At 42.4% G+C, this 27375-nt stretch overlaps 1 protein-coding gene across 1 annotated transcript in view; it reads right to left on the bottom strand.

Moving 5' to 3' along the window:
• Window positions 1-27375, bottom strand: part of CSMD3 (CUB and Sushi multiple domains 3) — a 1529921-nt gene that overhangs the window by 747971 nt on the left and 754575 nt on the right. Inside the window, exons 11-13 of the mRNA XM_063924487.1 lie at window positions 21919-22040; window positions 16148-16251; window positions 15451-15563 (exon numbers count right to left, since the gene is read on the bottom strand). Coding sequence (XP_063780557.1) covers window positions 15451-15563; window positions 16148-16251; window positions 21919-22040 — 339 coding nt within the window. The remainder of the gene's footprint in view (window positions 1-15450; window positions 15564-16147; window positions 16252-21918; window positions 22041-27375) is intronic.

Genomic DNA, 27375 nt, shown 5'->3' with positions numbered 1-27375 from the left:
ACTGAAATCTAAATTGCAGTGTAAAAATAAAGCAGCCAGTATTTACCCTGCACAGAAACAATATATTCCACCCAAATCTAATTCTCTGCACCTGCAGTGCACATGGTTTTACCAATTAGAGGAAAATGTTGTTTTGCAATCAACCTTGAATTAGGCCCTATGTCTACAAATGTTAATTAATATTGCTCCTTCCTACGATGTATCACTAGGTTTCCTCAAAGTTACACTAGCCTCAAAATTTAGGAAGCATCTTAAAAATCAATAGATACAGTATATTTGTGTTAGAACACATACTGAAAGTTACAGATATTTACTAACCCAATGCATACTATTTCAATTAACTTTTTGAGACTGCATTACAGATATATATTCTAATGCAGTCTATCAATTATGTAAGCAGTTGTATAGATGGTCTACGTTATTTATTTATGAGACATTAAAGTTAGTTCTCTTAAATTGTTATTATCCGACACTGCATTGTATATTATTCTCTGAAGTCTGCTGCAAGAAGAATGGCTAGAACTGAAGGTCAATGCTTATACTACTGGCATATATCCCACAGTCCTTGAAAAGTGAAATTACAGTAACTTACTGTATACTGTAGTTCAGTGATTTTCAACCATTTTTTACTCGCGGCACACCGAACAGTATTTTAAAATTGCCAAGGCACACCATCAGTTCCCCACAGAAAAAAACAAAAAAACACACATTGACCCTCACAGTAAAAAAAAAATACACACATACATTGGCCTACACAGAAAAAACAATCACATGGTCAGCTGTCCTCCTCCCTGTCCCTCAGTGGCGGGGGTTGTTCATAGTGGAGTGCTGTGAATACTGAGCAGTGGGCGGTCGGGCAGGTGTGGATGTGGGTGGGCAAGGAAAGCTGTTTATGCAGGCAGGAACTGGAAGATGTGTGTGCAGGTGGGTGGGCTGGCTGGGTGGTGAGAAGCGGTGGCCATGAACTATGATATCACACCGTCCTGTCTTCAAGGCATACGTCACGGCCGGAGTATGACTGATCCTCTAAGAAGAGCCCAGGCCAACAGTTCACTCGGAAGGTGCCGGAAGCTGCTCTGGCTCCGCGGCACACCATGCAACTGGCCACGGCACACTGGTTGAAAAAGCATATAGTTACACACACACACACACTCACACACACACACACACACACACACACGATAAACTTACAGAACATGTGTTGAGGGTGAGTAGTCTGTAGGCTGTGCAGACTTGTATGTATGATTAGATCCATTAAGATACATCTCTTGTAACTAGTACAGGGCTGGCGCATGTGCACAGTGACAGAGGTGACAGCTATTTAACCAAGGGCACAAATGGGGATGGTGCGGACACAGCTCGGCATAGGGCTGAACATTCGTACATGCATTATAATTGCGGCTGACCTGCGCACAACCATGAATCATCCCCACTGAGTATACTGTACCATCTATGTACAGATGTGTTCTAGCCTCAGTACGCCATGTATCACGAAATTCCGGGTGTGAGTGACCCACCACTTATCTATTGTGTGTGACAGAGTCTATGTACAATGCTTGTACAGTATGGAACTTGTATTGTAAAAAACTGTGGCTGATACCTTGTACTGTAGCACTTTGTGTACAGATGCAGAGACTCAGTCGCACACAGATATATTTATATATCACATTAATCAGCACAGTCTGCTTGTACGTCCTTTTCGCCAGAAGAGTCTCATGGAACCTGGCGCTGCTTTAGGGGCTGCTAGGTGCAATATCAGCGAAAATAAGTGAGGACACATCTATACGCATCACGGCAAATCGGAACTTGGCTATGTCTGTACAGTATATAATTTTTATTCTAAATCAAAGACCTGGGATTAAATATTTTTGCAACACATATTGTATCAGTATCCAGATTATAGGTCAGTTTAAAGGTCGACAGGCAATAGGTCGACACCAAATGGTCGACATGCATATGGTCAACATTGACAAACATTTGACAAGTTCAAATGGTTGATGTCACAGTGGTCGACACAGCATATCGTCAATGTAATTATTTGGGGTTTTTTTCCAACTTTTTCATACTTTATCATCCCAGTGGAATATGATTAGGAATAGTAACCTGTGCCAAGTGCAGGGGTAGACGCACGGAGCTCCTTGCCCAAAGCATTGCGAGCGAAGCAGGCCATGAGACGGGATGCATTACACCAAATGGGGTTGCTCATGCTGAAAGGTAAAATTTGACACCAAAAAATCATTGAAAACTCATGTCGACCTTTTCATGTGTTGACCCTTTCCGGGTTGATCTTTTGACTCTATGAACCTTTCACCATGTTGACATTGTGCATGTCGGCCAATTGGTGTTGATCTAGACATTGTTGACCTTTTGACTGTCAACCCATTGGCAGATAACCTACTGTATCTTCTATTCTTTAAAATGGCAGACTAATAAAAATGATGCAATCGTACTAGTGCACATCGGCCCTTAAGTGAACAGTTTGTGCCAAAGTGAAGACATCATTAATGTCACAGACCCATTTAGCAATGACAATGCTCAACCGGCTGGGCGTGCATGTGGTTCACGTTATGTGACCTGTGCACCCCACATTCTTATCCCCCAGGGACAGCATAGAGTTTGATGCTGTGTGTGTGTGTACAGAATGTGAAGGGGAAGCGGAGAGACACTTGCGACCTGTCAAAAGATAAGTAATAAATACTGGTATTCATTAGAGATGAGCAGGTTCGGTTCTCTGAGAACCGAACCCCCCCGAACTTCACGCTCTGAGTCTGGATCCGAGCCCGGCTCGAGTTTTCCCACCAGACTCGGAAACCATAATGAGGCAAAACATCATCATCCCGCTGTCGGATTCTTGCAGGGTTTGGATTTCATATAAGGAGCCGCACGTCGCCGCCATTTTCACTCCAGTCCTGGAGAGTGTAGAGAGAGGATGTGTCTCCTCAGTGTGTGTGCGGGAAAGTGGTGTGGTGCATGGGTGGGGTGGTGACCTGCTCTTTTCTATCATTCCAGTGGTGCTGTCTTGTGCTGCATCAGTTCAGTGGTGGCGTCCTGTGCTGCATCAGTCCAGTCACAGTGGTGGTGTCCTGTGTTGCTATAAGTCAAGTGCTGCTGATTAAATCCAGTCCAGTGGTGCTGTATTGTGCTGCATCAGTCCAGTGGTGGTGCCCTGTGCTACCATAAGTCCAGTGGTGGTGTCCTGTGCTGCCATAAGTCCAGTGCTGCTGTATAATTCCAGTCCAGTGGTGGTGTCTTGTGCTGCATAAGTCCAGTGGTAGTGTCCTGTGCTGCCATAAGTCCAGTGGTGGTGTCCTCTGCTGCCATAAGTCCAGTGCTGCTGTATAAGTCCAGTCCAGTGGTGCTGTCTTGTGCTGCATCAGTCCAGTGGTGGTGTCCTGTGCTGCCATAAATCCAGTGCTGCTGTATAAGTCCAGTCCAGTGGTGTTGTCTTGTGCTGCATCAATTCAGTAGTGGTGTCATGTGCCGCCACAAATCCAGTGGTGGTGTCCTGTGCTGCCATAAGTCCAGTGCTGCTGCCATAAGTCCAGGGGTACTGCCGTATAAGTCCAGTGCTGCTGTATAAGTCCAGTCCAGTGGTGCTGTCTTGTGCTTAATCAGTACAGTGGTGGTGTCCTGTGCTGTCATAAATCCAGTGGTGGTTTCCTGTGCTGCCATAAGTACAGTGGTGCTGCCGAAAAAGTCCAGATGTATGGCCATATAAGTCCAGCAGTACTGTTGTATATGTCTAAGGGTACTGCTGTATAAGTCTGGGGGTACTGCCGTATAAGTCCAGCGGAACTGCTGTATAAGTCCAGGGGTACTGCCGTATAAGTCCAGAGGTACTGCCATATAAGTCCAGCGGTACTGCCGTATAAGTCCAGGGGTACTGCCATATAAGTCCAGCGGTACTGCCGTATAAGTCATGGGGTACTGCCATATAAGTCCAGGGGTACTGCCGTATAAGTCCAGGGGTACTTCCGTATAAGTCCATGGGTACTGCCGTATAAGTCCAGTGCTGCTGTTTAAGTCCAGTCCAGTGGTGCTGTCTTGTGCTGCATCAGTCCATTGGTGGTGTACTGTGCTGCCATAAGTCCAGTGGTGATGTCCTGTGCTGCCATAAGTCCAGTGCTGCTGCTGTATAAGTCCAGCGGTACTGCCATATAAGTCCAGCGGTACTGCCGTATAAGTCCAGGGTTATTGCCGTATAAGTCCAGCGGTACTGCTGTATAAGTCCAGGGGTACTGCCATATAAGTCCATCGGCACTGCCGTATAAGTCCAGGGGTACTGCCATTTAAGTCCAGGGGTACTGTTAAATAAGTCCTGTGCTGCTGTATAAGTTCAGTCCAGTGGTGCTGTCTTGTGCTGCATCAGTCCAGTGGTGGTGTCCTGTGCTGCCATAAGACCAGTGCTGCTGCCGTATAAGTCATGGGGTACTGCCGTATAAGTCCAGGGGTACTGCCGTATAAGTCCAGTGGTACTGCCGCATAAGTCCAGGAGTACTGCCGTATAAGTTTAGGAGTACTGCCGTATAAGTCCAGTGGTACCGCAGTATAAGTCCAGGGGTACTGCTGTATAAGTCCAGTCCAGTGGTGCTGCCGTATAAGTCCAGTGGTGCTGTCCTGTGCTGTATATTATTTACTTCACATAAAGGGGCTATTAATATTTAATCCAAATAATTTTTACAGGGTTTGCCCTGTGTGGTGTAGGGGTACGCTCTCCTGTGCTGTATATTGTTATATAACTCCAGATAAATAATGGAGAACAAAAATTTGGAGGATAAAATAGGGAAAGATCAAGAACCACTTCCTCCTAGTGCTGTTGCCTCCGCTGTTGTGGCTGCTGGGAGTTGATTGTCATCCCAGAGGGGAAGTTGGAAGACCACTTGTACTACTTCAACTAAGCAACTGACTGTCCAACATTCCTTTGCGAGGAAGATGAAATATGACAGCAGTCATCCTGTTGCAAAGCGGATTACTGAGGCTTTGACAGCTATGTTGGTGTTAGACGTGCATTTTTTAAAAGCAGCAAACGTTTACAAGGCAAAGCCCCATATACAGCATGATTTACATCATAGGACAATAATTCAAAGTTTTTCACTCTGCATTACAGTAAAGGACACTACCCAGTAGCATCACTGTTAAATGTTTCTTATCTTTCTTATCTCTAGGATTCATTGCCTGGGAAATGTTCGAGAGATAGAGCTGTCTCATTGGATGGCCTTGGAATGTATTCTATAAGGTACTGTTCCCCCTTATAGTCCTCTGGAATAGGCATTTTTCCTATCCAGTACAAAAAGATTCATTACAGTAGACTGCTGAAGACCTAAAACCTCATGTTGGAGGTCTGTTCATCTTCCCCTAATTCCTACAAAACTACAGATGAGTCCCCCCCCCCCCCCCCTTGTTGCCGTGTTGCATCCCAGCATAGTGTGACGTGAGTGTGTGCATGCTTCCGCTGCCATTCAGTGTGCATTGCAGACCCATGGCCAGGTGGGTCATAGAACACCTACAACATACGAAACCACAAAGAGCAAGACACATTTGTAGGTGAAAATTAACATTTTACTTTTGTAGAAATTAGATATCAGGACCATTCAGTATAAAGTTAATGCAGATATCTCTTGAATACCTTTCACTGCCGATCTGGCCTGCTGTCCCAAAACAGTAGTATGAGAACTTATATTCATCAAGCTCTGGGAATACAAAACTTTTGGAGCATGACTACTGGAACCTTTGCCATCACCAGATGGCATTTGCACCTGCACCTTGCTCCTTCCTAGGGGAAGTAGTACTAAAGGAATCATGAGGACAGCTGATAATTAACAGAAATCTCTGTGTTCCACTGGAAACACAAATTGGCCTAGGAACCGGAAAGCATTATAATCAGAAAAATAATTATAAATAACCTAATCACTGTATATTACATATCCTGTATGTTTCCCTTTAACAGTTGTCAGGTTGCTTTTGCAAACTTGTGAAAGTATTTGTGCTAAGGGACGGACCGCTTACCGACAGTGTGGCGAGCGCAAATGAGCCCCTTGCGGGCTCGCTGCGCTCACCACGCTACGGGCACGGCGGCGCGCTACGCGCGCCACACTATTTTATTCTCCCTCCAGGGGGGTCGTGGACCCCCACGAGGGAGAATAAGTGTCGGTATGCCGGCTGTCGGGCTCCCGGCGCCGGTATGCTGGTCGCCGGGAGCCCGACCGCCAGCATACTGAAGACCACCCGTCTCTAGGGATGGTGTGAAATGATGAAAAGTGTTTCGAGCAATAGTTTGTTTTGTTTTCTTCTGTGCCGGAACAGTGGTAACAAACTTAAGCAGTGCTTATAATCCAACGAGCAACAGTAAAATTATATAACCATTCAAGCATGAACACATTGATATTGCTAGATAATTAACAATAGTGCTATTCTTTGCAAGTATAATTAATTAGTCATCAGAGATTAGATATTGTTAGCAATGCAAGCTGCCTCATTAAATTTGTACTTAAAGCACCCAGATGTTATTCTACATACATAATGACATCCTAAAATAATAATATCCTGAACAGGCAGACAGAGAATGTGACACATTGGGCAGATGACATATCATCCTTATCTAGAACTGTGTTACAATCATTAGTTAGAATTTGAATACATCTGATATGTCATGAAACTGAAGTGTGATACATAGAATCTTTCTATACCAGTGTGCACCAGGTTTTTTACATCTGTCATAAAGGGATTGTTTACATACTACAGAAAGAGAGAGAGAGCAGGAGACAGAAGACAATGCCTGCTCCAACTGGACAATGGAGGTAATTCTGAGTTGATCGCAGCAGGAACTTTGTCAGCAGTTGGGCAAAACCATGTGCACTGCAGGTGTGGCAGATATAACATTTGCAGAGAGAGTTAGATTTGGGTGGGGTGAGTTCAATCTGCAATCTAAATTGCAGTGTAAAAATAAAGCAGCCAGTATTTACCCTGCACAGAAACAAAATAACCCAACCAAATCTAACTCTCTCTGCAAATATTATATCTGCCTCCCCTGCAGTGCACATAGTTTTGCCCAACTGCTAAAAAATTTCCTGCTGCGATCAACTTGGAATTACCCCCAATGGGTCTAATTCAGACCTGATTGAAGCAGCACAATCTTTCTCTAATGGGCAAAACCATGTTGCACTGCAGGTGGGGCCAGGGGTGTATCTACCTATTGGCCAGGATGGCACTCGCCAGGGGTGCCAGGCAAGGAGGGGGAGCCGCCTGGTAGTGCCACCAATGGGCAAAGGGTAGAAGAGTAGTATTGTCAGACTGTACCTGGTGAGAGTCTGTTACTGCCGGCGCAGCACTAGTGTCCGTCAGCACCGCATTGCACTGGGAGCTCCCAGCAGCAAGGGCTACTGGGAGCTGTAGTTTATTTTGAGTCTGATTACAAGTGCGGTGCTGCCGGACACTAGTCTGATCACTAGTGCAGTGCGGTGCTGACGGACACCGGCAGTAACAGACTCTCATCCAGAGCCGGCCCCAGCCAATAGGCATTATGGGCAAATTCCTAGGGCATCTAGAATACCCAGGGGAATCCATTCCCAATGCTAGGGCCAGCTTTGTTATTGCAGCCAGCCAAGAGGAGAGTTAGGACGGAGGTTGCAGCAGCACACAGAGCCGAATTTCTGCTCACACAGGTAAAAAGTGACTTTACTTTCACTTTCTGCCTGCCCTGTGGCTGAGCACAGACGGCAGCTGCAGAGGAAGCCAGGCACTGAACCTGCGGAGCCAGGACCCTGCCCCAGCACTGCAGCATCACAGCACAAAGGTAAGATATGGATGGGATAACGCGGGACTTATGGGGAGAGGAAGGTGGCTAATAAAACTGCTATGGGTGGGGGGAGACCTATGAGGAGTGGGGGAAGGGGGGTAATGACACTACTATGTGGGAGTGGGAGACCTATGGGGAGTGGGGGAAGGGGGGTAATGACACTGCTATGTGGGAGTGGGAGACCTATGGGGAGTGGGGAAGGGGGGTAATGACACTGCTATGTGGGAGTGGGAGACCTATGGGGAGTTGGGGAAGGGGGGTAATGACACTGCTATGGGGGGAGACTTGTAAGGAGTGGGGGAAGGGGAGTAATGACACTGCTATGTGGGAGTGGGAGACCTATGGGGAGTGGGGGAAGGGGGGTAATTACACTGCTATGTGGGAGTGGGAGGCCAATGGGGAGTGGGGGAAGGGGGTAATGACACTGCTATGTGGGAGTGGGAGACCTATGGGGAGTGGAGTAAGGTGGGTAATGACACTGCTATGGGGGGAGACTTGTAAGGAGTGGGGGAAGGGGAGTAATGACACTGCTATGTGGGAGCGGGAGACCTATGGGGAGTGGGGTAAAGGGAGTAATTACACTGCTATGAGGGGGAGAACTATGGAAAGTGGGGGCACAGGGGAATATGACTGCTATTGGGAGGATACAAGGGGGTGTAGGAGCAGCTGATAGCACTGCTATTAGTGGGTAGGACATGAGGCAGAGACACATGGGGAGTGGGGGCTTGGGGGGGCTAATTGCTCTGCTATGGGGGAGGGGGCATAGGCATGCACACGGTGGGTGACATGTGTGCACAGGCACACCCTGATGTTGGGCACTCCCCACATGCCCAGTCAGAATATTTAATATAGAACCAGCCCTGGCCAGCACTTGGTGACTAATTACACATAATACACACTATGCAGTCACAATGTGCGGGTATCATCTCTTCCCGACTCCCACTATGACACTATCCTCCGTGATTCCTAACCTGCCAATGGAGCGGACACCGCATACCAGGAGAAGGCTCTGTGTGTGAGCTGTACTGGCTGATAGGGGGAGATCTGTCTCGGGGGAATCTTCTATATTGGGAGGAGGGGGGCTAGTCTGTGCTAAGGGAGATAATGTGTCTGAGAGGAAGGGGGATCCCTGTACTAGGGGGTAATAATCTGTCTGAGGGAGCAAGGTGCAGGTGTGAGACATGGAAGGTGGGAGCGAGGTGTAGGGGGGATAGAAGGTGGGAGCAAGGTGCAGGTGTGAGACATGGAAGGTGGGAGCGAGGTGTACGGGAGATAGAAGGTGGGAGCAAGGTACAGGTGTGAGACATGGAAGGTGGGAGCGAGGTGTTGGGGAGATAGAAGGTGGGACCAAGGTACAGGTGTGGGGGATGGAAGGTGGGAGCGAAGAAGAGGTGTGAGAGATGGAAGGTGGGAGCGAGGTGCAGGGGAGATGGAAGGTGGGAGCGAGGTGCAGGGGAGATGGAAGGTGGGAGTGAAGAAGTGGTGTGAGAGATGGAAGTTGGAAGTGAGGTACAGGCGTGATGTGAGAGATGGAAGGAGGGAGTGAGGTACATGGGTGATAGAGGGAGGAAGTGAGAGGTGCAGGGGTGAGACTAAGAGATGGAATGAGGGAGTGAAAACTACAGGGCTAAAGAGGAACAGAGGGAATGAGAGGTGCAAGGGGGTAGTAAGGGAAGGAGGAAGTTCAGGCAGGGGTGACTTATGAGACATTAAGGCATTTGGTTTCCCGGCGGTCGGAAGCTGACGCCAGCATCCCGAAACTGCTCGGAATGCTGATGCTGGCATCCCAACATAGATAGTGATGCAGAATGCCAAAATCCAGATCGAGTTGTTGCCAAAGTCTCCACTGACAAGCCGCGTGGGCAGGTTAGGGTTAGGATGCGAGGGTGGGAGGGTTAGGCTGCAGGGAGGGAGATTAGGAAGGGTGGGTTAGGGTCAGGCACCACTGAAGAGGCTGGGGGAGGGCGGGTTAGGGTCAGGCTGTGGGAAAGGTGGGTTAGGGGGGAGGGATGGTGTAACGTGAATACGAGACACTACTGTGCAGTGTAATGTGAATAAGGGACACTATTGTGTGGCATAATATGAATTGGAAGTACTATTGTGTCCACACCCTTCCCCCACAAGACAATGCCCCATTTCCAATACTCGCACCTTATTTCAAATATGTGTAGGGAATGGGGGGCGCCAGCCCCTTACTTTGCCAGGGGCGCTCGGACCCCTAGATACACCCCTGGGTGGGGCAGATGTAACATGTGCAAAGAGAGTTACAGTTGGGTGGGTTATGTGCAGGGTAAATACTGGCTGCTTTATTTTTACACTGCAATTTAGATTTCAGTTTGAACATACCCCACCCAAATCTAACTCTCTTTGCCCATGTTATATCTGCCCCACCTGCAGTGCACATGGAGGGTGATTCCGAGTTGTTCGCTTGTTAGCTGCTTTTAGCAGCATTGCACACGCTAAGCCGTCGCCCTCTGGGAGTGTATCTTAGCTTAGCAGAATAGCGAACGAAAGATTAGCAGAATTGCGAATAGAACATTCTTAGCAGTTTCTGAGTAGCTCCAGACCTACTCAAAGATTGCGATCAGCTCAGGCCATTTCGTTCCTGGCTTGATGTCACAAACACGCCCAGCCACTCCCCCGTTTCTCCAGACACTCCCACATTTTTCCCTGACACGCCTGCGTTTTTACGCACACTCCCAGAAAACGGCCAGTTTCCGCCCATTAACACCCATTTCCTGTCAATCACACTCCGATCACTTCTACGATGAAAAATCTTCGTTCGGACGTGAGTAAATCTACTAAGTTTTGTGCTAAAATACTAACCGCATGCGCATTTTTGCCTTAATCGCTCCGTTGTGAAAATCGTCAACGAGCGAACAACTCGGAATGACCCCCATGGTTTTGCCCATTAGAGGAAAATGCTGCTGCTGCGATCAGGTCTAAATTGAGCCCAATATCCTGATATATGGGGACTAGTTGCAAAATACAACAAAAACGGATACGTGCAATAAGATATAGCAACTAATCAGCAATTACTTTTTAACATATGTTGTGCAAGTTAACCAATTGGTTAATAGGTAATTGAATAGGAAAGTTTATGTAGTTTATGTGGGTGGTTCCGGTTCTATGTATTAAGCTGGGTCGACACTAGACAATATGTCATCTGATCCGGCGGATCAGACCGACATATCGGATACATCGTCTAGTGTGGATCCGCTATGTCACTGACAAACCAGCATTACTGTTTGCCTCTATGTCATTCCATATATTCAGGAAAGATGAGAGGAGTGGGAAGGGTACTAATTACCTGAGCTGGGACTGTTGGATGGTCTGTACCAGCTGATAAAGTTGGCAAATGTCCCCTTTACAGAGTGCAAAACTATGCATACAGTAGCATTTTACACTGTTTTTTTTATGAGGGGTTGTGGTCACACCTCCATATATTAGGCCACAACCCCTTCAGTGTCTAAGCTCTATGGATGTCTCTGTGTCACTGCCGTTTGTACGACATAGCCCCTGTTCCATGCTTTCCTGTCTTCATTTATACAGTCACACAAATAGGCAGTTGATTGACCCAGGACACTCATGGATTCAATGGTCCTTTTATGAAATACTATTGCTGTTGTTAACAACATTCTAATATTAGATTTGTTTTAGCACCACCCACAAATTCTCAGCATTGATGAATGACCATAGTGAAACACTTTAAACCAATGGTTCCCAAACTCGGTCCTCAAGGGACCGTACCAACCCATGTTTTAATGATATCCATGGCTGAGCACAGAAGGTTAAATCTAATTGACTGAGGTACTAATTTAGTCACCTGTGCCCAAGCGTAATTATCCCTTGAACCTGGACCATTAGGGTGCCTTGCTGACCGAGTTTTGAAACATCTGCCCTAAACAAATGTTAGATTTAATATGGATTTCAGCACACTTGTGCTACCTGCATCATACAGTTCAAAAGGTGTCTATGTCCTACTACAGGAGTACAGTAGCTTGAACCAATAATTTGCTGTGTTGGTAGCTGATACGGTATATAAAGGGTTTTATTCTTCTCTCTTCCCTCGCTCTTTCTATCCCTCTCCTTCTTTACCACCCATCTCACTCCCCCTGTTTCTACCCCTCTTTCTCTGCAACTCTTTTTCTTCCTCTTTTCTTCCACCTCCTTGTCTTTATCAAATCCCTTCTTTCTTCATGCAGCTTTATTAATCCAGCTCTGGGTTTGTTTTCCGTGGTTACTGTACTATTTCTGTTTCCAATTCTTCCAATGCCCCAACCTCTTTTCGCAACACAGACCAGCTCATATTTTTTGTGTCCATATGCTTATGGTCTTCCTCCCTTAATGGGGGTCATTCCGAGTTGATCGCTATCTGCCATTGTTCGCTGCAGAGCAATCAGTGAAAAAAACCGCTAATCTGCGCATGCACCACAATGCGCACGCGCGTCGTACGGGTACAAAGTCCTTTGTGGTTTTGCACTGGTTCTAGCGACGATTCCAAATGCACAGCCGATCGCAAGGAGATTGACATGAAGTGGGCATTTCTGGGTAGCAAATGACTCTTTTCAGGGAGTGTTTGGACAAACGCAGACGTGGCTGAAAAAACGTAGGCTTGGCTGAAAAAATGCAGGCATGGCTTAAAAAATGCAGGCGTTGCTGGGCGTTCGCTGGGCGGGTGTGTGACATCAAAAGCCATCCCTCCATCTTTAGAATCAATGCACACGAAGAGTAACTACAGGGCTGGTCTTGTTTTGCACAAAAAGATTTTGCAGGCGCTCTGCTGCACAAGCGTTCGCACTTCTGCAAAGTGAAAATACACTCCCCAGTGGGCGGCGACAATGCATTTGCACGGCTGCTAAAAACTGCTAGCGAGCAATCAACTCGGAATGGCCCCCAATGTGTCTACTGCTGACTGCAAACAGTTCCATCCCTGGTGCCCCCCCCCCCCCCCCCTCTTTCCTAATATTGCTCTTTTTATGTCACGGGAGATTTGTTATTTTTAGCTTTTGTTTTTTGCAGACACTGTTTAAATTAAGTCTATAGCACACTTTTTTTTTGGGGGAAGGGGGGTAATTGAGAGTCACTGGTGTGGTGACGGCATGCACTTCCTTTTAAGTCTACTTGGAGCAGCATAGGAAGTTTTTCCTGGACACAGAGTTCTCAGATAGTAAGCAGGTGGATAGATTTGTGGTGGTGGGATAGGGAGGGGGGTCAGCAGCGGAATGTTGTGTGGGCATGCACTTGGGGATGACTGTTATGGAGGCATGTACTTGGCAGGTAGCTTCAGTGAGAAAAGTGTCACTACCATGGGGGCTTTATGTACACAAATACAGAAATTATTTAAATGTTAAATTATAACTGAAGTAACCAGTTGTCTTGTTTTCAGTGAAATTATTGAATACAAACTAGTTGAAAATTTGGTGTGTATGCAAATTGATTCTATAGAGGGGAAAAAAACAAAACAAACACAAGTAATTTTCAGATCCAATATCAACTTCTTTCTACTTAAGCCTCCAGGAACAATGAAACAAATGTCTTACAGTATAAAAAGAGATAGGTATATAAAGAGAATATGCAACTGCTTAAATTGCCAATAAATGCCCTCAGCGTTTTGTTTAAAGAAAATAAACAACTCTGAACATGTTTAGTTTGCAGAGTTGTATTGTCGGGAACCTGCAGATGTTTACAAGGTTGTATTAGGGAAGATGCTGATTTTCTGAAATTAGAGGTCAAAATAAAAGTATTGCATATGTCAGGATTACCCATTCAATTCCGCGTACTCACCTGGGGCACGGACACAAGGGAAAATGACTTCATTCAAGAGGTCAGGGAGGTGACTGAAGTGTTGAGAAGCAGATTAGCTTTACACTGGCAAACTTTCAACTGCTATTGGCAGATGCATTTCTACTTGTATATAGTTCCTTAGGGAGGATGACAGACGGCCACTCACTACTTTCAGTAGTTATACACAGGATAACATGCACATTGCTGAAGGGGTCTTAACCCTTTTGACAAAGCGATGTTTCATGTCACACTGATAAGTAGTACTTCCCACTTAATTAACTGGGAAACATTTTAGAGAGTTTAATCAGAATGTTCTGTAATTAAATTTGTATTTAGTAAGTGCTTATTAACTCAAAAATATTTTTTTTTATTTGACCACATACAGTACAGAAATTAAAGATATATCTAACAAATTTGCCATAGAAATCTCCCAAAAATAATTTCAACACTTTCAGATATACATTGATTATTTGAAAAAAACAATTTTAGAATGTTTAAAGGTTTTATATTTAGAAATATAGGTCTCTTTTAGGTGTAGGTGTGATAGTAGAACTACCATAAAACTATTTCTAGATGTAAATAATGCAACACTGCAAAAAGTCAATTCTAATGTTTTCTCTTCAGTGTTTCATTAAGACAAATAGAGTTTCCAGTATCTAAATAAATGACGCGTTTTGCGGGTTGCAGACCACTTCATCAGATAGGAAATGTGCAAATGCTGTTTCAAGAGCATAAGTAGATGACCTGGAATTGTCTTAGTAGAAATACACATGTAATCTGCATTGTTATGCTGCATGGTTGTGCAAAGTCTGTCCGTGACTTCTCTATTAATGAGAATGTATACTATACATATACTATAATGTATACTATACATACTGTAGGGATTCTTTTATAGCTCAAGAAAGCAACACACTTGACCAGTTCCACCATTCCAGAGGAGTGAAAGATTTAAAATCTCCACTAGCATATTTTTTTTGTGATATTTATTGTGCAGTCATAAAAATCAGCCTAATCTTTATAGAATTAGGATTATTGATACAAAGGCATCTTATTCTGATTTGACCATTGAGTGCCTGTGAAAATACAGGCAAGAAAATGTATCTTATAAGTTTTCTTAGCTAACTTCAGCCAAAACTAAATCTTTAGTTTTGGTATAGTTAATTATTAAGTCAAAGGAATACTCTGCAAATTTGCCATGGAGATCTCCAAAAAATAATTGAAACACTTTCAGATAGGCGTGAACGGGCAAAAAAAAAAAAAAAAAAACAGTTTGGTTACTGATAATGTCCATTCATTTCAATGCTGCATGCATTTTAGTGTGAAGAGGAATATCATAAAAAGGCAATTCTGAATGAAGTGAATGCTGTGTTTTTAATTGTTTACGACTAGTCCCACTGTCCCATGGTTAGAAGCTGCTCAACTAATCATAACTGGACAGCACGTAAACATTGTTTAAGAATGACTGAGCTTTCTCACACTCATCTCTGCGGTAAATGCATTTCAATTTAATTTCTGTAACTATTATCAATATTTTTCCCATTCAAGTGAAAGGGAAAACGTGAATTTCTCAGGAAAATAAACTCTCCCAAAATAAATTAAATTAAATGGATCTGACAGATCGGTAGATTAATTAATAATGGTGATACGGTTTTGAAGGTCATTTTAACTTCTGATCAAAATGTCCCATTGATAGACCCCCCCAATTGTTTCACTTAAACAGAAGAACATGAGATGAATAATATTCAAACATGTTATATTAGCCAATCAAATATTTTAATGCATTTACATAAATAAAGAATATTTAGCAAAATGTAACCATACCACATATGATCACTTCAATGCCCTTTACCCAGTGCCGGTTTCCTTACCTTTGTAGTTCACCTTGAATCCGATTGAACCAATGCTGTCATCAGTTTGTAGATGCAGCCACATTTGATTGTTCATGCTCACAATTAAATCTGGAACAAAGCTTCCTGTTAACCTATAGGGAAAGGGAAGTAGCAATTATACCTTTGTGCACATTTTACACAGTCATTTGCTGTAAACACAAATGTACAACACGTTGATGATATTATAAAACCTTTGAAACCATTGTTAATTTTCTTGGTATGGCATGATTTAGGACTGGATTTAGCATTAAGCAGGTGCAGTCTGAGTATGATCCATGGTTGTTTTTCTGCACATCACATATGCCATTTATATCATAATATGGGTTTATAAATGTTGAATAACTGGCTGTGCTGAGGTTTGAATGAACAATATATTTGAAAAGGGGCTGTGCAATTTAGTGTTACTGTATTGTGCGCTATAATGGAACAGGAACTGCTCTGTGTTAAAGATGAAAAGGTGTGGCTAGTAAGTGGGAGGAGCTTAAGGTGCCAAACATTGTATGTGTAAAAGCCCTGATTCATTTTTTGAACATCTAAAATTACTTTTAATATATTTTTAATATCACAAAATACAAAAAAATCAGATTAGTCAGCCTTGTAGTTTTTTTTAAAGGAGTAATGTACCAACCCTGTACTTTAAGCTTTAAAAATAGTACAAAAATAGACATTGACTTACTCTTGCAAAACAGTCTTTGGGTCACCGACTTCTCCTCCATCCCCAATTGTCAGTGTATCATAACCTATCTCAAGGTCAAATTCTTCAAAATTTATCTGAATAACCTAAGACAAAAGTACGATAAAATGTTTCAGATTGTTACATTACTTTCAATTTAAACAAATATTGAAAAGGAAGTAAAAACTCTGATTTCATATATAGCAAATAACAAGAGCTACTAATTTGCATTAATTTTGAAGTAAACAAGTCAAATCATTAGTTTAGTACTGCATGACACAAATAGCGTCTGTTGTCATTTTCATCCTCAATGTGACTAAGTTACACATTCCCATTATACCAATATATTCAATATAATGCAAGATATAAAATGGGGCTCATAGGAATAAGATAGTGTATCCTTAATTTTGGTTAAGGATCCACTAACTTGTCCATAAATGGGTCAATAAAGCTCTGTTCAATGCACAATATATTTTTGTAATCACATTGGCTTTCAATAAAAATGGAAGCCAACAAAAAAAGTGTGGTGGTATGCAAACTCTAAGCTCTGATGTAAGTAATATGGTTATTATATCACATTAAATATAGTAATGTAGAAAACACAGCTGTTTTAACTGACTTGATTTGTATGCACAGTGTATAGTCCCTACTGCTAACCCAGTAGACATAATTTTAGCTTTGCCTGTTTTCTCTCAGTGTTCTGTTTGTATGCACCTCATATACTAACAACTTGGGAATGTGAAGGTACATTGAAAAGGCCTTATACATTTTACATTTCATTGTCAGGTTGTAGAATATATAGGCGAATGCTATAAAGCAAGCATAGAGACATAGCCAAATAAAAAAGGAAAAGAGTTGAAATTACTGGAAAAGTAGTGTATAACGGCACCCCAGGGTGGTGATAAAATGTCAGTGTTTTTTACAGAGATGTAGATTCCTGGAGCCGATATTATCTCATCATTCTTATTTAAGGTTCCTTTATGTGTTAAAAGTCAACCGCTTGACCTGCCGTAATGGCTATCAAAGTCTGATCAAGTTTTCTACCAGGCCCATTCAACATCTGAATGTTCCCAATTAGATCTTAAATAGCGGTAGTTATTTCTTCCACTCAGGTAACGATAGGAGGGCCATTTAGGCATAATGACCCATTAGATGCCCAGTGTATATCTACAGAATCAAAGGCACGGAGCACGAAAACTGACACAATGGACAACAAAGCGATTGCATAAAGGAACTTGTAGGACTTTGTACAAAAGTGACCCCCAATGTTTACTTGCAGTAATTGAGTAACTGTCCACACCTGTTTTTAGCAGTATGATCTTACCACAGCTATTATATCATATTTATCTCACAGAGTATAGAAATGTATATAACATGAACAGGCTTTAAATATTCCAGTCTCTACTTTCCAGCAGCTGTTAGAAATGACCAATTTCATGTCCTTAAACATAGCTTTATGCCTGAAAGAAAGCACTAATGGTACATGAGTGCAATCAATTGCACCAAGAACATTAAGAATTTGAGCAATATTGTAAAAGTCATGTTTAATTTCAACCTTACTGCAAGGCTCTGTGGAGAATTTAATGAACAGTTTTTAATACCTGCTTTAATATGAAATAACACGCTGAAAGCAATGTAGTGGAAAAAAAATATTCTGCCAGAGAGTCTTTTATTTGTCCTATGCCAGGTTCTCAATGACTTAAAAGAATGATAAAATTGTGGTTGTTTTGCACACTATTTGGAGATTAGCGGACATACAGTACAATGAAGCACAATTCATTTTAATCGAGTCGGAAGGAGGCTCATTCACACCTCACCACCTTCCGTGCGGCTATTCAAATAGGACATGGTTATTTTAGAGTGATCCAGTGGTCTAATTGCACTACAGAGGTTTGTTTATTCATATAATTAATTCAAATGAAATGTGATATAATATATACTTATACTAGTTTGTCACTTCAGTCTCCACACACACACTGCCCCCCCTCTGCCCATCCCACTCTCCACTATGTCTGGTCCTCCCTCTCTTATCTCTTATTACACACCCTGCTGCTCCATTCCACCATGATGCTCCACTCCATCACTCTGTCTCACCTGCCACATCCCACCCCCCAGCTCCCACACTTAGCCTATTCCCGGCCGGTCCTCCTCTCATAGGTCTATCTTGATTCCCTTGCAGTAGAGGCCAGTGGGGTTTTATAATATCAATGATATATATATATATATATATATATATAAAGGTAAGAAGGAGAGAGAAGCTGAGTCCTGTCAGCAATTGATCTGGCAGGTGCTGGGACTGGTGTATGTGCTGATGCCATGGCATACGCAAACTGTCGGCTTCTATGGACTGCATCAGATGCAGCCCATAGAAGCTGTATTGGGTTGCACCAAAGGCAGGGAGTAGCTTCCTACAGGAATCATGCTCTCTGCTTATTGCAGCCAGACTGGCAGTCCCACAGGGATGAAACACCTCCAAATGGGGCTGTCTGTAGTGTCTGTGACTGACAGGTAGGACTTCCAATAGGAAGTCACTGCCAGTCACAGTGGAGTCAGCGCAGTCATGGCCTGCATCTGTGTCACTGACACTGAGCTGGGTGGTAAATTTTACTGAGCTGTGTGGCTTTGCTATGTGATGTAGATAAAACTTTTACTCAACATTGTTCCATGACATTGACATTAATGTTACTCTAACATAATTTCCTACAGCTTTCTATGGTTTCACTAATGGAGTTATAGGGCGGGATGTGATGAAGTCCGAGTTCGGTGGCCATGAGGGAAGCTGGCCAAAGTTGGACATTTTTCTAAAAGGGGCAATCATGTACAAGGCATGGTTTAGCCTTGTACATGATTGCCCCTTTGAAAAAAAAGTCTGAGTTTGGCCAACATCCCACACAGTTGCCCAACTCGGACTTCATTACAGCCTGGCCATTAGTTAGGATACAGAAGTTTTCTTTTCTTTTTTATGCATGCATGCTATGTTTTTGTTAGCTGGTCTAATACAAATTATTATATTTCAAAATCCTCCTGGAGTTAAAATAAGCAGAGCGGTCGTGCACAAAGTCGGCCTGCAACACAGACACAAGCTCACTGATTAGCATGTAATGTGATGACAAAGGTGAAGAGGAGGATTTAACAGTGCAAACAGAGCCCAAAGGGGGATTCCAAAGTTTCTCTGCTCAGTGCATAATGCAACTGTGTTTGCCACGGTAAAATTATAATACTGTGCAAAATTTGCAGAACTGTCAATCATTATTACCAGTTTGAAGAAACTAATAAAGGAAGTAACACAATTGCCAAGCTTCTTTATATAGCCTTCCCACTTTTTTTTATAGGATTGCTGATTTAAAAAATAACAGTTTTAATTGGACAGACAGGCTCTTAGTATATTCTGTGACAGTGTTTGCTACAAACAGCAGTTAAGAAAGTTTTGATGAGTCACAATTATTGCATATATTTCTGCCGCATCCCTTTTATGCTGCAGTTACTGTACTTACTTTCCTATAATGTTTGTTTAGAGGTTAGTAGAGTGGAAGAAAAGGAAAAGGGAGTAGAAATGTAGTGACCTCTGGAATTATTGCAGACTCCCACAAATAAAAAAAACTTTATACCAAGACGCTATCTTACTTTACTTTTCTGTACATACTATAATATTAACAGAGGACATTTTTTTTGTTTAAAGAAGTCTCTAAATTAACGTTGCAGTGAGTAATTGGCAGGTCTTTAGAAAATAACCTCACGCGAGCAGGACCCTCTTCCCTCGTGCGCTTTTTCTTCTCTTATTTAGACAATTTTTTTACTACAGGAAAGAGAAGCCTGTATACAGGTGATGAGGGCGCTAAAGTAGGGGATGCTTCGCTAAGCTGCAGCTGAAAAATGGGAGAGTCACTCCCACAGGAATACAGAAATAAAAATGTGGGTGGAGGCTGCGCTCATATATTAGTACATAACAATTATATAAAATATCAAACCAATTTAATAAAAAACATAATTAATGCATACATACAGCAAAAGATAAAAATGGTATGAATTCATACACAGTGGTTAAAAGGTGGATATTACCAATGATATCTGGTCAGCACTGGCGTGCGCAGCACATTTTATTAGGGGGTGCACCGTCGGAGGGGTGTGTCTAGCACTGCCTTTTGGACGTGACTAGCACCATCTATTGATGGTCAACGCATATAAAATATCCACCTTTGTACCAATCCTAATAAAGCAGATACATTGTCAGATGTTGTGGTGTGCACCAAACAAACACCCCTGATGGCACTCACTGCAATTACACTGCTCATCCTCAGCCTGGCTTGGCTCCCCCTCTCTTTCCCCTGCAAACTGCAGCAGCTTACTTACCAGTCAGTCACTGACACTGACCGTCGCAGACTAGTATTGCTGCTGCTGCTGAAAAAACGAGTGACGTGTCAATGCTGCTCCGATCGCCTGCCAGTATTGAATGTGTCTTCCTAAGAGGAACACTGGCTGCATGCTGCTCCTCATCAGTGGCTGGCGTTGGCATAGCATAGAAGGAGAGAGGTGGGCATGTGGCGGGTGTGACGGGTGGGCATGCGAGCAGCATGACGTAATCACGTCACATCATACTGTTTTTGTACATGGACATGGAGCTGGGAATTTGAAAGCCGGTGTCATTGGCACCCTTGATTGACCCAGGCGTCCGGTCAGTAATGCAGTCCTGACAGGGTGCAACGCAGAGGGGACAGTAATCAGCCTGCTCGGCGATCGCTGCATCAGGCATGTGAGATCGTGGAGCCAGACATTAGGGGGTGCCTGTGCGCACCAGGAACCCCCCCTGTGCACACCTATGCTGGTCAGGATTGGAATAGAGCTTTGTTAATGGAGTCCATTCCAATAATGCCCCTGTAGAAATGTTAGTCCAATGCAACAAGAGTCTCTTTGCAGAGTGGATCCTTTCAGAGGTGCATGCAATTAATCGTTAGAGGGATGGTGGTTTTGCAATGTCCTGTTTGGTGAATAGGTTCCTCATGCAGTACGGTAATAGGCCGAAAACTCTCAGGATCTCTCGTAATTCAAAGATGGTATTCCGGGGCTGGTTCGGTTCCAAATCAATAGGCGTCCTGACAATCTGCACCTCTAAATGGATCCACTCTGAAAGAGACTCTTGTTGCATTGGACTAACAATTCTACAGGGGCATTATTGGAACGGACTCCATTAACAAAGCTCTATTCCAGTCCTGACCAGATATCATTGGTAATATCCACCTTTTAACCACTGTATATGAATTCATACCATTTTTATCTTTTGTTGTATGTATGCATTAATTATGTTTTTTATTTAATTGGTTTGATATTTTATATCATTGTTATGTACTAATATATGAGCACAGCCTCCACCCCCATTTTTATTTCCATTTTTTTTACTACATACTCCTAACATCGGCACCCAGCCCTCAATTTTGGCCGCCCTGATACTTATTTCAGTGTCATGTCCACTGATACAGCAATGTTTATATACCATGTACTTGTCCTATATTGTCCTGTACTCTAAGTTGCTGTTTTTCTTATTTTGCACATTTGTTATGTACTTTGTTAGGCTCTGTGGAACCCTTGTGGTGCCATATAAATAAAGGATAATAATAATAGTAGTAATAATGATGATAATAATAATAATACATAATATTTAAGTAGAAGCCCATGGATTCAGCACCACCAACTTTCCCGCTTTAGTTGTGATTCATCACCCCCTGAGAAGAACGCTATCAGTTATGTGATTAAATCATAGATATTTAGATTTTACTTGCCTTGTTGGGATTTTCAGCAGTGATGACCCAAACACATTGAGCATTGCTGTCATATTGAAACGGGAAGTTAGGAGACATGAATGTTCCACTTGGACCCTGGAGATTAGATCCACAAGTCTTCACTGTAAGAAAAAAAACTTACTTTAATATTACTTCAATGTATAAAAGTCATATTAATATAATTAATTGTAACGAATGTGCAACATTATATTATATTTACAACACACACCCACATGCAAAATAAAACAAGTTGTAATAAGGAATAAATGAAGGTCAATGGAGGGATCTATTACACCCATCCTGGGGTTGGTGTTAGTCCTGATACTATATGACAATGGCTATGGATAAAAAAGCAGTGGGCGGCGTAAACTTGCACATGATGGTGGATAAATTACCGCGATACTTGGGTGGATATTGATATTAGCATAAAGCAGTAATCAGCTGCTATGACTCTTCAATTCAATAATAAAACTGAATTAGTTTACATATTTGGACAATAAAAATATCTAAATGGTATTGATTCTGTGTGAGTGTTGCACTTTTTCCATTTTTTTCAGTAGGGGCAGATTTATCAAGGGGTGACATTCTTGTTATCACTTGTTACCTGAGCCAGCCCTAGGCATAGGCAAACTATGCAAATGCCTAATGCATTTGGCATGTCTAGGGGCACAAGCAGCTTCTGCTGATTAAAAGGATATGCAGCAATCCTATATTCTGTGTGTGTGACAGCAGCTGTATCTGCATATGAAATGCTATGCTACAATATATTCCTGGAAAATCACTGTAATGTAGCATTCCGTATGCAGATACAGCCACAGTTGCACACAGAAAATTGGCATGCAACATATAATTTGAATCAGCAGAAGCTGCTTGTGCGTCCTAGTCACATTGTAATGCAAAAAAAGATGCATTAACAGCAAAAAAAAGGTGCCTGACGTTAGCATAGCTGATTGGGAGCTGCCAGCTGACTCACGCCAGGCATCTCCTGCTTTATGGTGTATTGAGGCAAGATGTACTGTATAAGGACACATCTGTATCCAAGCAGAGGCAGAGGTCACAGTGTCAGCGGCTGTGTGAGTGCTGCATGCAGGTGGGTTGGTTGTGCAATAGTGTTCGGCATATGTGTAAGGGGCATTATGTGTGTCGTGTATAAATGCATTAATAATGTGCGGAATATGTGTAAGGGACATTATGTGTATAAGGGCATTACAAAAGGTTGGCATAATGTGTAAGGCGCATTATGTTTATAAGGACATTAATAATGTGCATCATATGTGAGGGGCATTACTGTGTGGTATTATGTGTGTAAAGGCATTACTAATGTGTGGAATTATGTAAGGTGCTCTTCTGTGTGGCGTAACATATAGAAAGGGCACTATTGTGTGGTCTAATGTGAATAAAGAGCAATATGGTATGATGTAATGTGAATAAGGGGCACTACTGTGAGGACTAACATATATAAGGTAAAGTGGTACTACTGTGTGATGTAACATGAATAAGGGACACTATTGCATGATATAATGTGAATAAAGTTGCACTACTGTGTGGCGTAATTTGAATTGGGGGCACTATTTTGTGGCCATTCCCATTCCCAGCAAAAAACACTCCTTTTTGGGCTGTATAGCGAATGCGTGCTGTTCCTATTTAAAATATAGGGGGTAGGAGAACCAAAATGAGAACTGCTATGTGTGAGGGGTGATGGTGCTGGGAAAGGGGTGCAGGGTCAGAGGCGGAACTAGTGGCAGTGCTAGGGGGCACTAGCCAAAATCTTGCCTAGGGCATCATATTGGTTAGGGCCAGCTCTGCTTGTTACAAATGATACACGGTGCTCCAGCCAATCAGCTCCAATCTGTCATTTTTAAAACACATGAAGGAAGCTGATTGGTTGGAGCATCATTTATCGTTCGTTACAAGTGATTCCAAGAATCTTCACCTTAGATTTAATTAAGCATAAACACAGCAGGTAGTCATTATGTTACTTAGCTCAGTTACACATAATAGAAGCTTTTGTACATATAATAAAAGTTTCCCACCTTCTACCTAACAGTTATGATGACCACTTTCATCCCAAACTACTTCAATAGAGGTGAATTTCACTGGAACTCACTGTTTGCTCAGTGAACTCAGATACAATTACTGGGGACCTCTGTTGGTTAAGTTCTGTAATAGTCAATGAGCACCAGAATATTTCCCATACTCTTGCTGTCATCAGGCCTTGTAGCATCCCCCCCCCCCCCCAAGATCTGAAAAACATAGCTTTTGCATACATGGTCTAATACCATCTTCAGATGGTGATAGCCTGTTATAGTCTAAGTGGAAGACTTGCCAGAGGGCGGGAGGTGATCTATCGCAAGACTGTCACATTGCACATACGCAGCTGGATAGCTGACCATGCGATTGCTGGAACAGGATCTTATTGGAGCTCACTGGGGTAAGGACTGATGTGAATGGCCAAATATTCTCTTTAAGGCGCTGTAGAATATGTGTGTGCTATATAAAAAACTGGCAATAGCAACAATGCGGGAAGTTAAATGTCCCTTATGGTTTACTGTAATTGGTCAGCCATTGAATGGTTCAGCCACATTTATGAAAATCCCATATCTAGAAACAAACATTGGTCCTATTTCAAAATAACAAATTAATTATACAACAATCCAAACAGATTATTAACAAAATGGTGGGTATTATTATATTTATTGTGATGGTTTCTTAAGGGAAACTGAGAAAGGTGCTCTCCGCGGAGAAGGGTATTTGTTTCCTCTCCCTTAAATCCAATTAGACCCTAATCACAAGTTAATATGTTTTTAATTATATGATTTGGAGTTTATGCTTTCATTACCTTCAGCTGAGAATGACACATCAATTTTTTGTTATTCTCAATAGACAAGTAAATGCCATAATCATATTTTAATGTGTTAAAATTATCCTTTCAATGTGGATTAGCTGACAATTCCCACAGATCACGCACACTAATCATTTAATCTCCTCTCATTATGCCAGAGACATCTTTTGTGAACTTGGTTTGTCATACAATAAAGTTTTTATTTTGGGAGATATGTTTTTGCATTAGCTGGAGGCGAGTGGTCTTAATGTGACTAAGAGAAACCAGACAAATGAAAGATTGAGATTCCTTCATAAACAGGGTGAGAATTGCTGCCGTCTGAACAAATATTTAATTTTAACAGAACACAGGATCCTATTATTGCCAACATCACCTGAACTAAGCACACCCAATGCTACGCAGAACTAATAAATCCATGAAATCTGACCATAAAAGAAACTCACTTGTTAGTTACTGTTACAGTTTAAACAGAGTATATATATAAAGAATGTACTAGAATCGACAGGGTTGGGCACAAAATGTCGACAGTCATAGTGTTGACCATTGCTCATGTTGACATTATTCATGTAGACAGTGATGAAATGTCGACATACAGATGGAGCCATGCTAATCGTGGCTCCGTCTGTGACTAGGTGTGCCCAGCGAGGGGCAACGTCGGAAACAAATGGGAAGCGCGTGCGTCGTAGATGCGCATGCACCCCATTCAAAGTGAATGGAGTGTCTCTTTACGCTCAGCAGCATGCCAAGGTGCAGGCGCGCCTAGGCACACCACGCGCCCCTGCCTGCGATGCAGCCACGCTCAATGAACGTGGCACCATCTGTATTAGAATTGCAAAATGTCATGCTGGTGTCCCAGTGGTCACTTACCTTCTGGTGGCTTCAACAGCTCCAGCGGTGTCTTCCAGGTCCTGGTGGTCATGTTACCATAATTTCTGGGTCAGTGCACTATCCTTAAACCCTATTCACTACCCCAAATTTAACCCTCCCTCTAGTGTTTAACCCTAACCTCCCACACCCGCAGCCCAGACCTAACTATCCTGGCCGCAGTTCAACCCTAATGTCAACATTTTGACAATATTGAAATTTTTCCTGTCTACACTGGTATTGTCAACCTTTTGACTAGAGATTGCACCAACAATACCAACAATATAGGAGAAATAAGGATATACGTTTTTAGAGGAACACTATATTGTGTTAGTTACCAAAATACCGCAATCATTTGTCAAAGCTCACCAACCTATTCACGGTTTTCACCTTCAGGTGAGTCTCTACACTGACTCTCAATAAATATGAGCATTGCTCTGCATTATTTGGCTCAATTTATTACACACGTTTTAGATGCTGCTTCAATGAACCACACCCAAGCATATTATTGAGCACCTGGGAAATGAGCTGACAAACTTGACTTACACATAAAGAGAGTCAGTGCAGGGACTCACCGGAATGGGAAGACCATGAAGTGGTTGGTGAGCTTTGACAAATTATTGAAATATTTTGGAAACTAACATTCCATGATTTGAAATAAAATAGTTTGGAATTTAATTAGGTGAGTGCTAAGTATGTATGATTGTTTTTCTTTATATAGTGTTGAATAACCCTTTTTGAGTTGTTTTACTCCTATGACCTTCAATTAAGCCAAGCAAATTATTATTTAGCTATTTGTCCATAGGAACAATCTGTGTTATTGTACCTTTTTCAAATGACAAAAGAACTCTATTTCCTCAGAAAATGTTTTGAAAGTTGCTCCCTGCACTTGAATAATTGTTATATCGATTTATATATTTTGGTCTGTTAGAATTACAGTATGTCACTGCTCTTATTTCCTTACCTAGCTGTAAAATAGGCGGTTGGCTATAGTTATTATCTTGCTAAACTTTATGACAGTTACAACTGTCTAGCTTAGTTGACCCAAAACACAAACTGTAATAAAAAAAATTACAATATATTTCTTGGAAAGTGCCTGTTATCATAGTAACATAGTTACATAGTAAATGAGGTTGAATAGAGTCAAAATGCCCATCCTGTTCAACCTGTATTCTGTATTAAGCTGAGTTCATTATAATGTACCTGCTGAAGTAATGTTTTATGGCTAGATAACATCTATAAATCATGTTCCTCCCGGATTATCAATGTCAATATTTTAAATGATATATCCTTGGATATCTTTTTCAATCAGAAATGTATCCAATCCGTTTTTAAATGCATTTACAGAGTCCGCCATTACCACATTCACTGGCAGTGAATTCCAAATCCTTATTGCCCTAACAGTGAATAACCCTTTCCTATAGCCCTAACAGTGAAGAACCCTTAAGCTAATATTCTTCTTGAGGGTTGAATTATATATCAACTACTGTATGCTTTCAAGCTTTATGGCTAACAAGAAAAAGCTGAAAAATAGAAAAGGGTCTATAATCAAAATACATTTTGTTGGGGTAGATATATATGTAACAGCCTATTTGGAATGGGCATGTAGTCTCACCCATTGGTGACATAGGAGGATGAGAGTCACCGGGGAGCATGGTCAGTTTAATGTAGCTGGACACAGTAACTGACAATTGGGAGTAGCTATCTAGCTAGTGGTTCCAGCACTCCACTGTCAAGTAAGAAGAGCAAGT

The sequence above is a fragment of the Pseudophryne corroboree genome, chromosome 5 (assembly GCF_028390025.1).
Source record: "Pseudophryne corroboree isolate aPseCor3 chromosome 5, aPseCor3.hap2, whole genome shotgun sequence".
Classification (NCBI taxonomy): domain Eukaryota; kingdom Metazoa; phylum Chordata; class Amphibia; order Anura; family Myobatrachidae; genus Pseudophryne; species Pseudophryne corroboree.
Note: the sequence above shows the minus strand (reverse complement) of the source record. Positions and strands in the feature narration are given on the sequence as shown.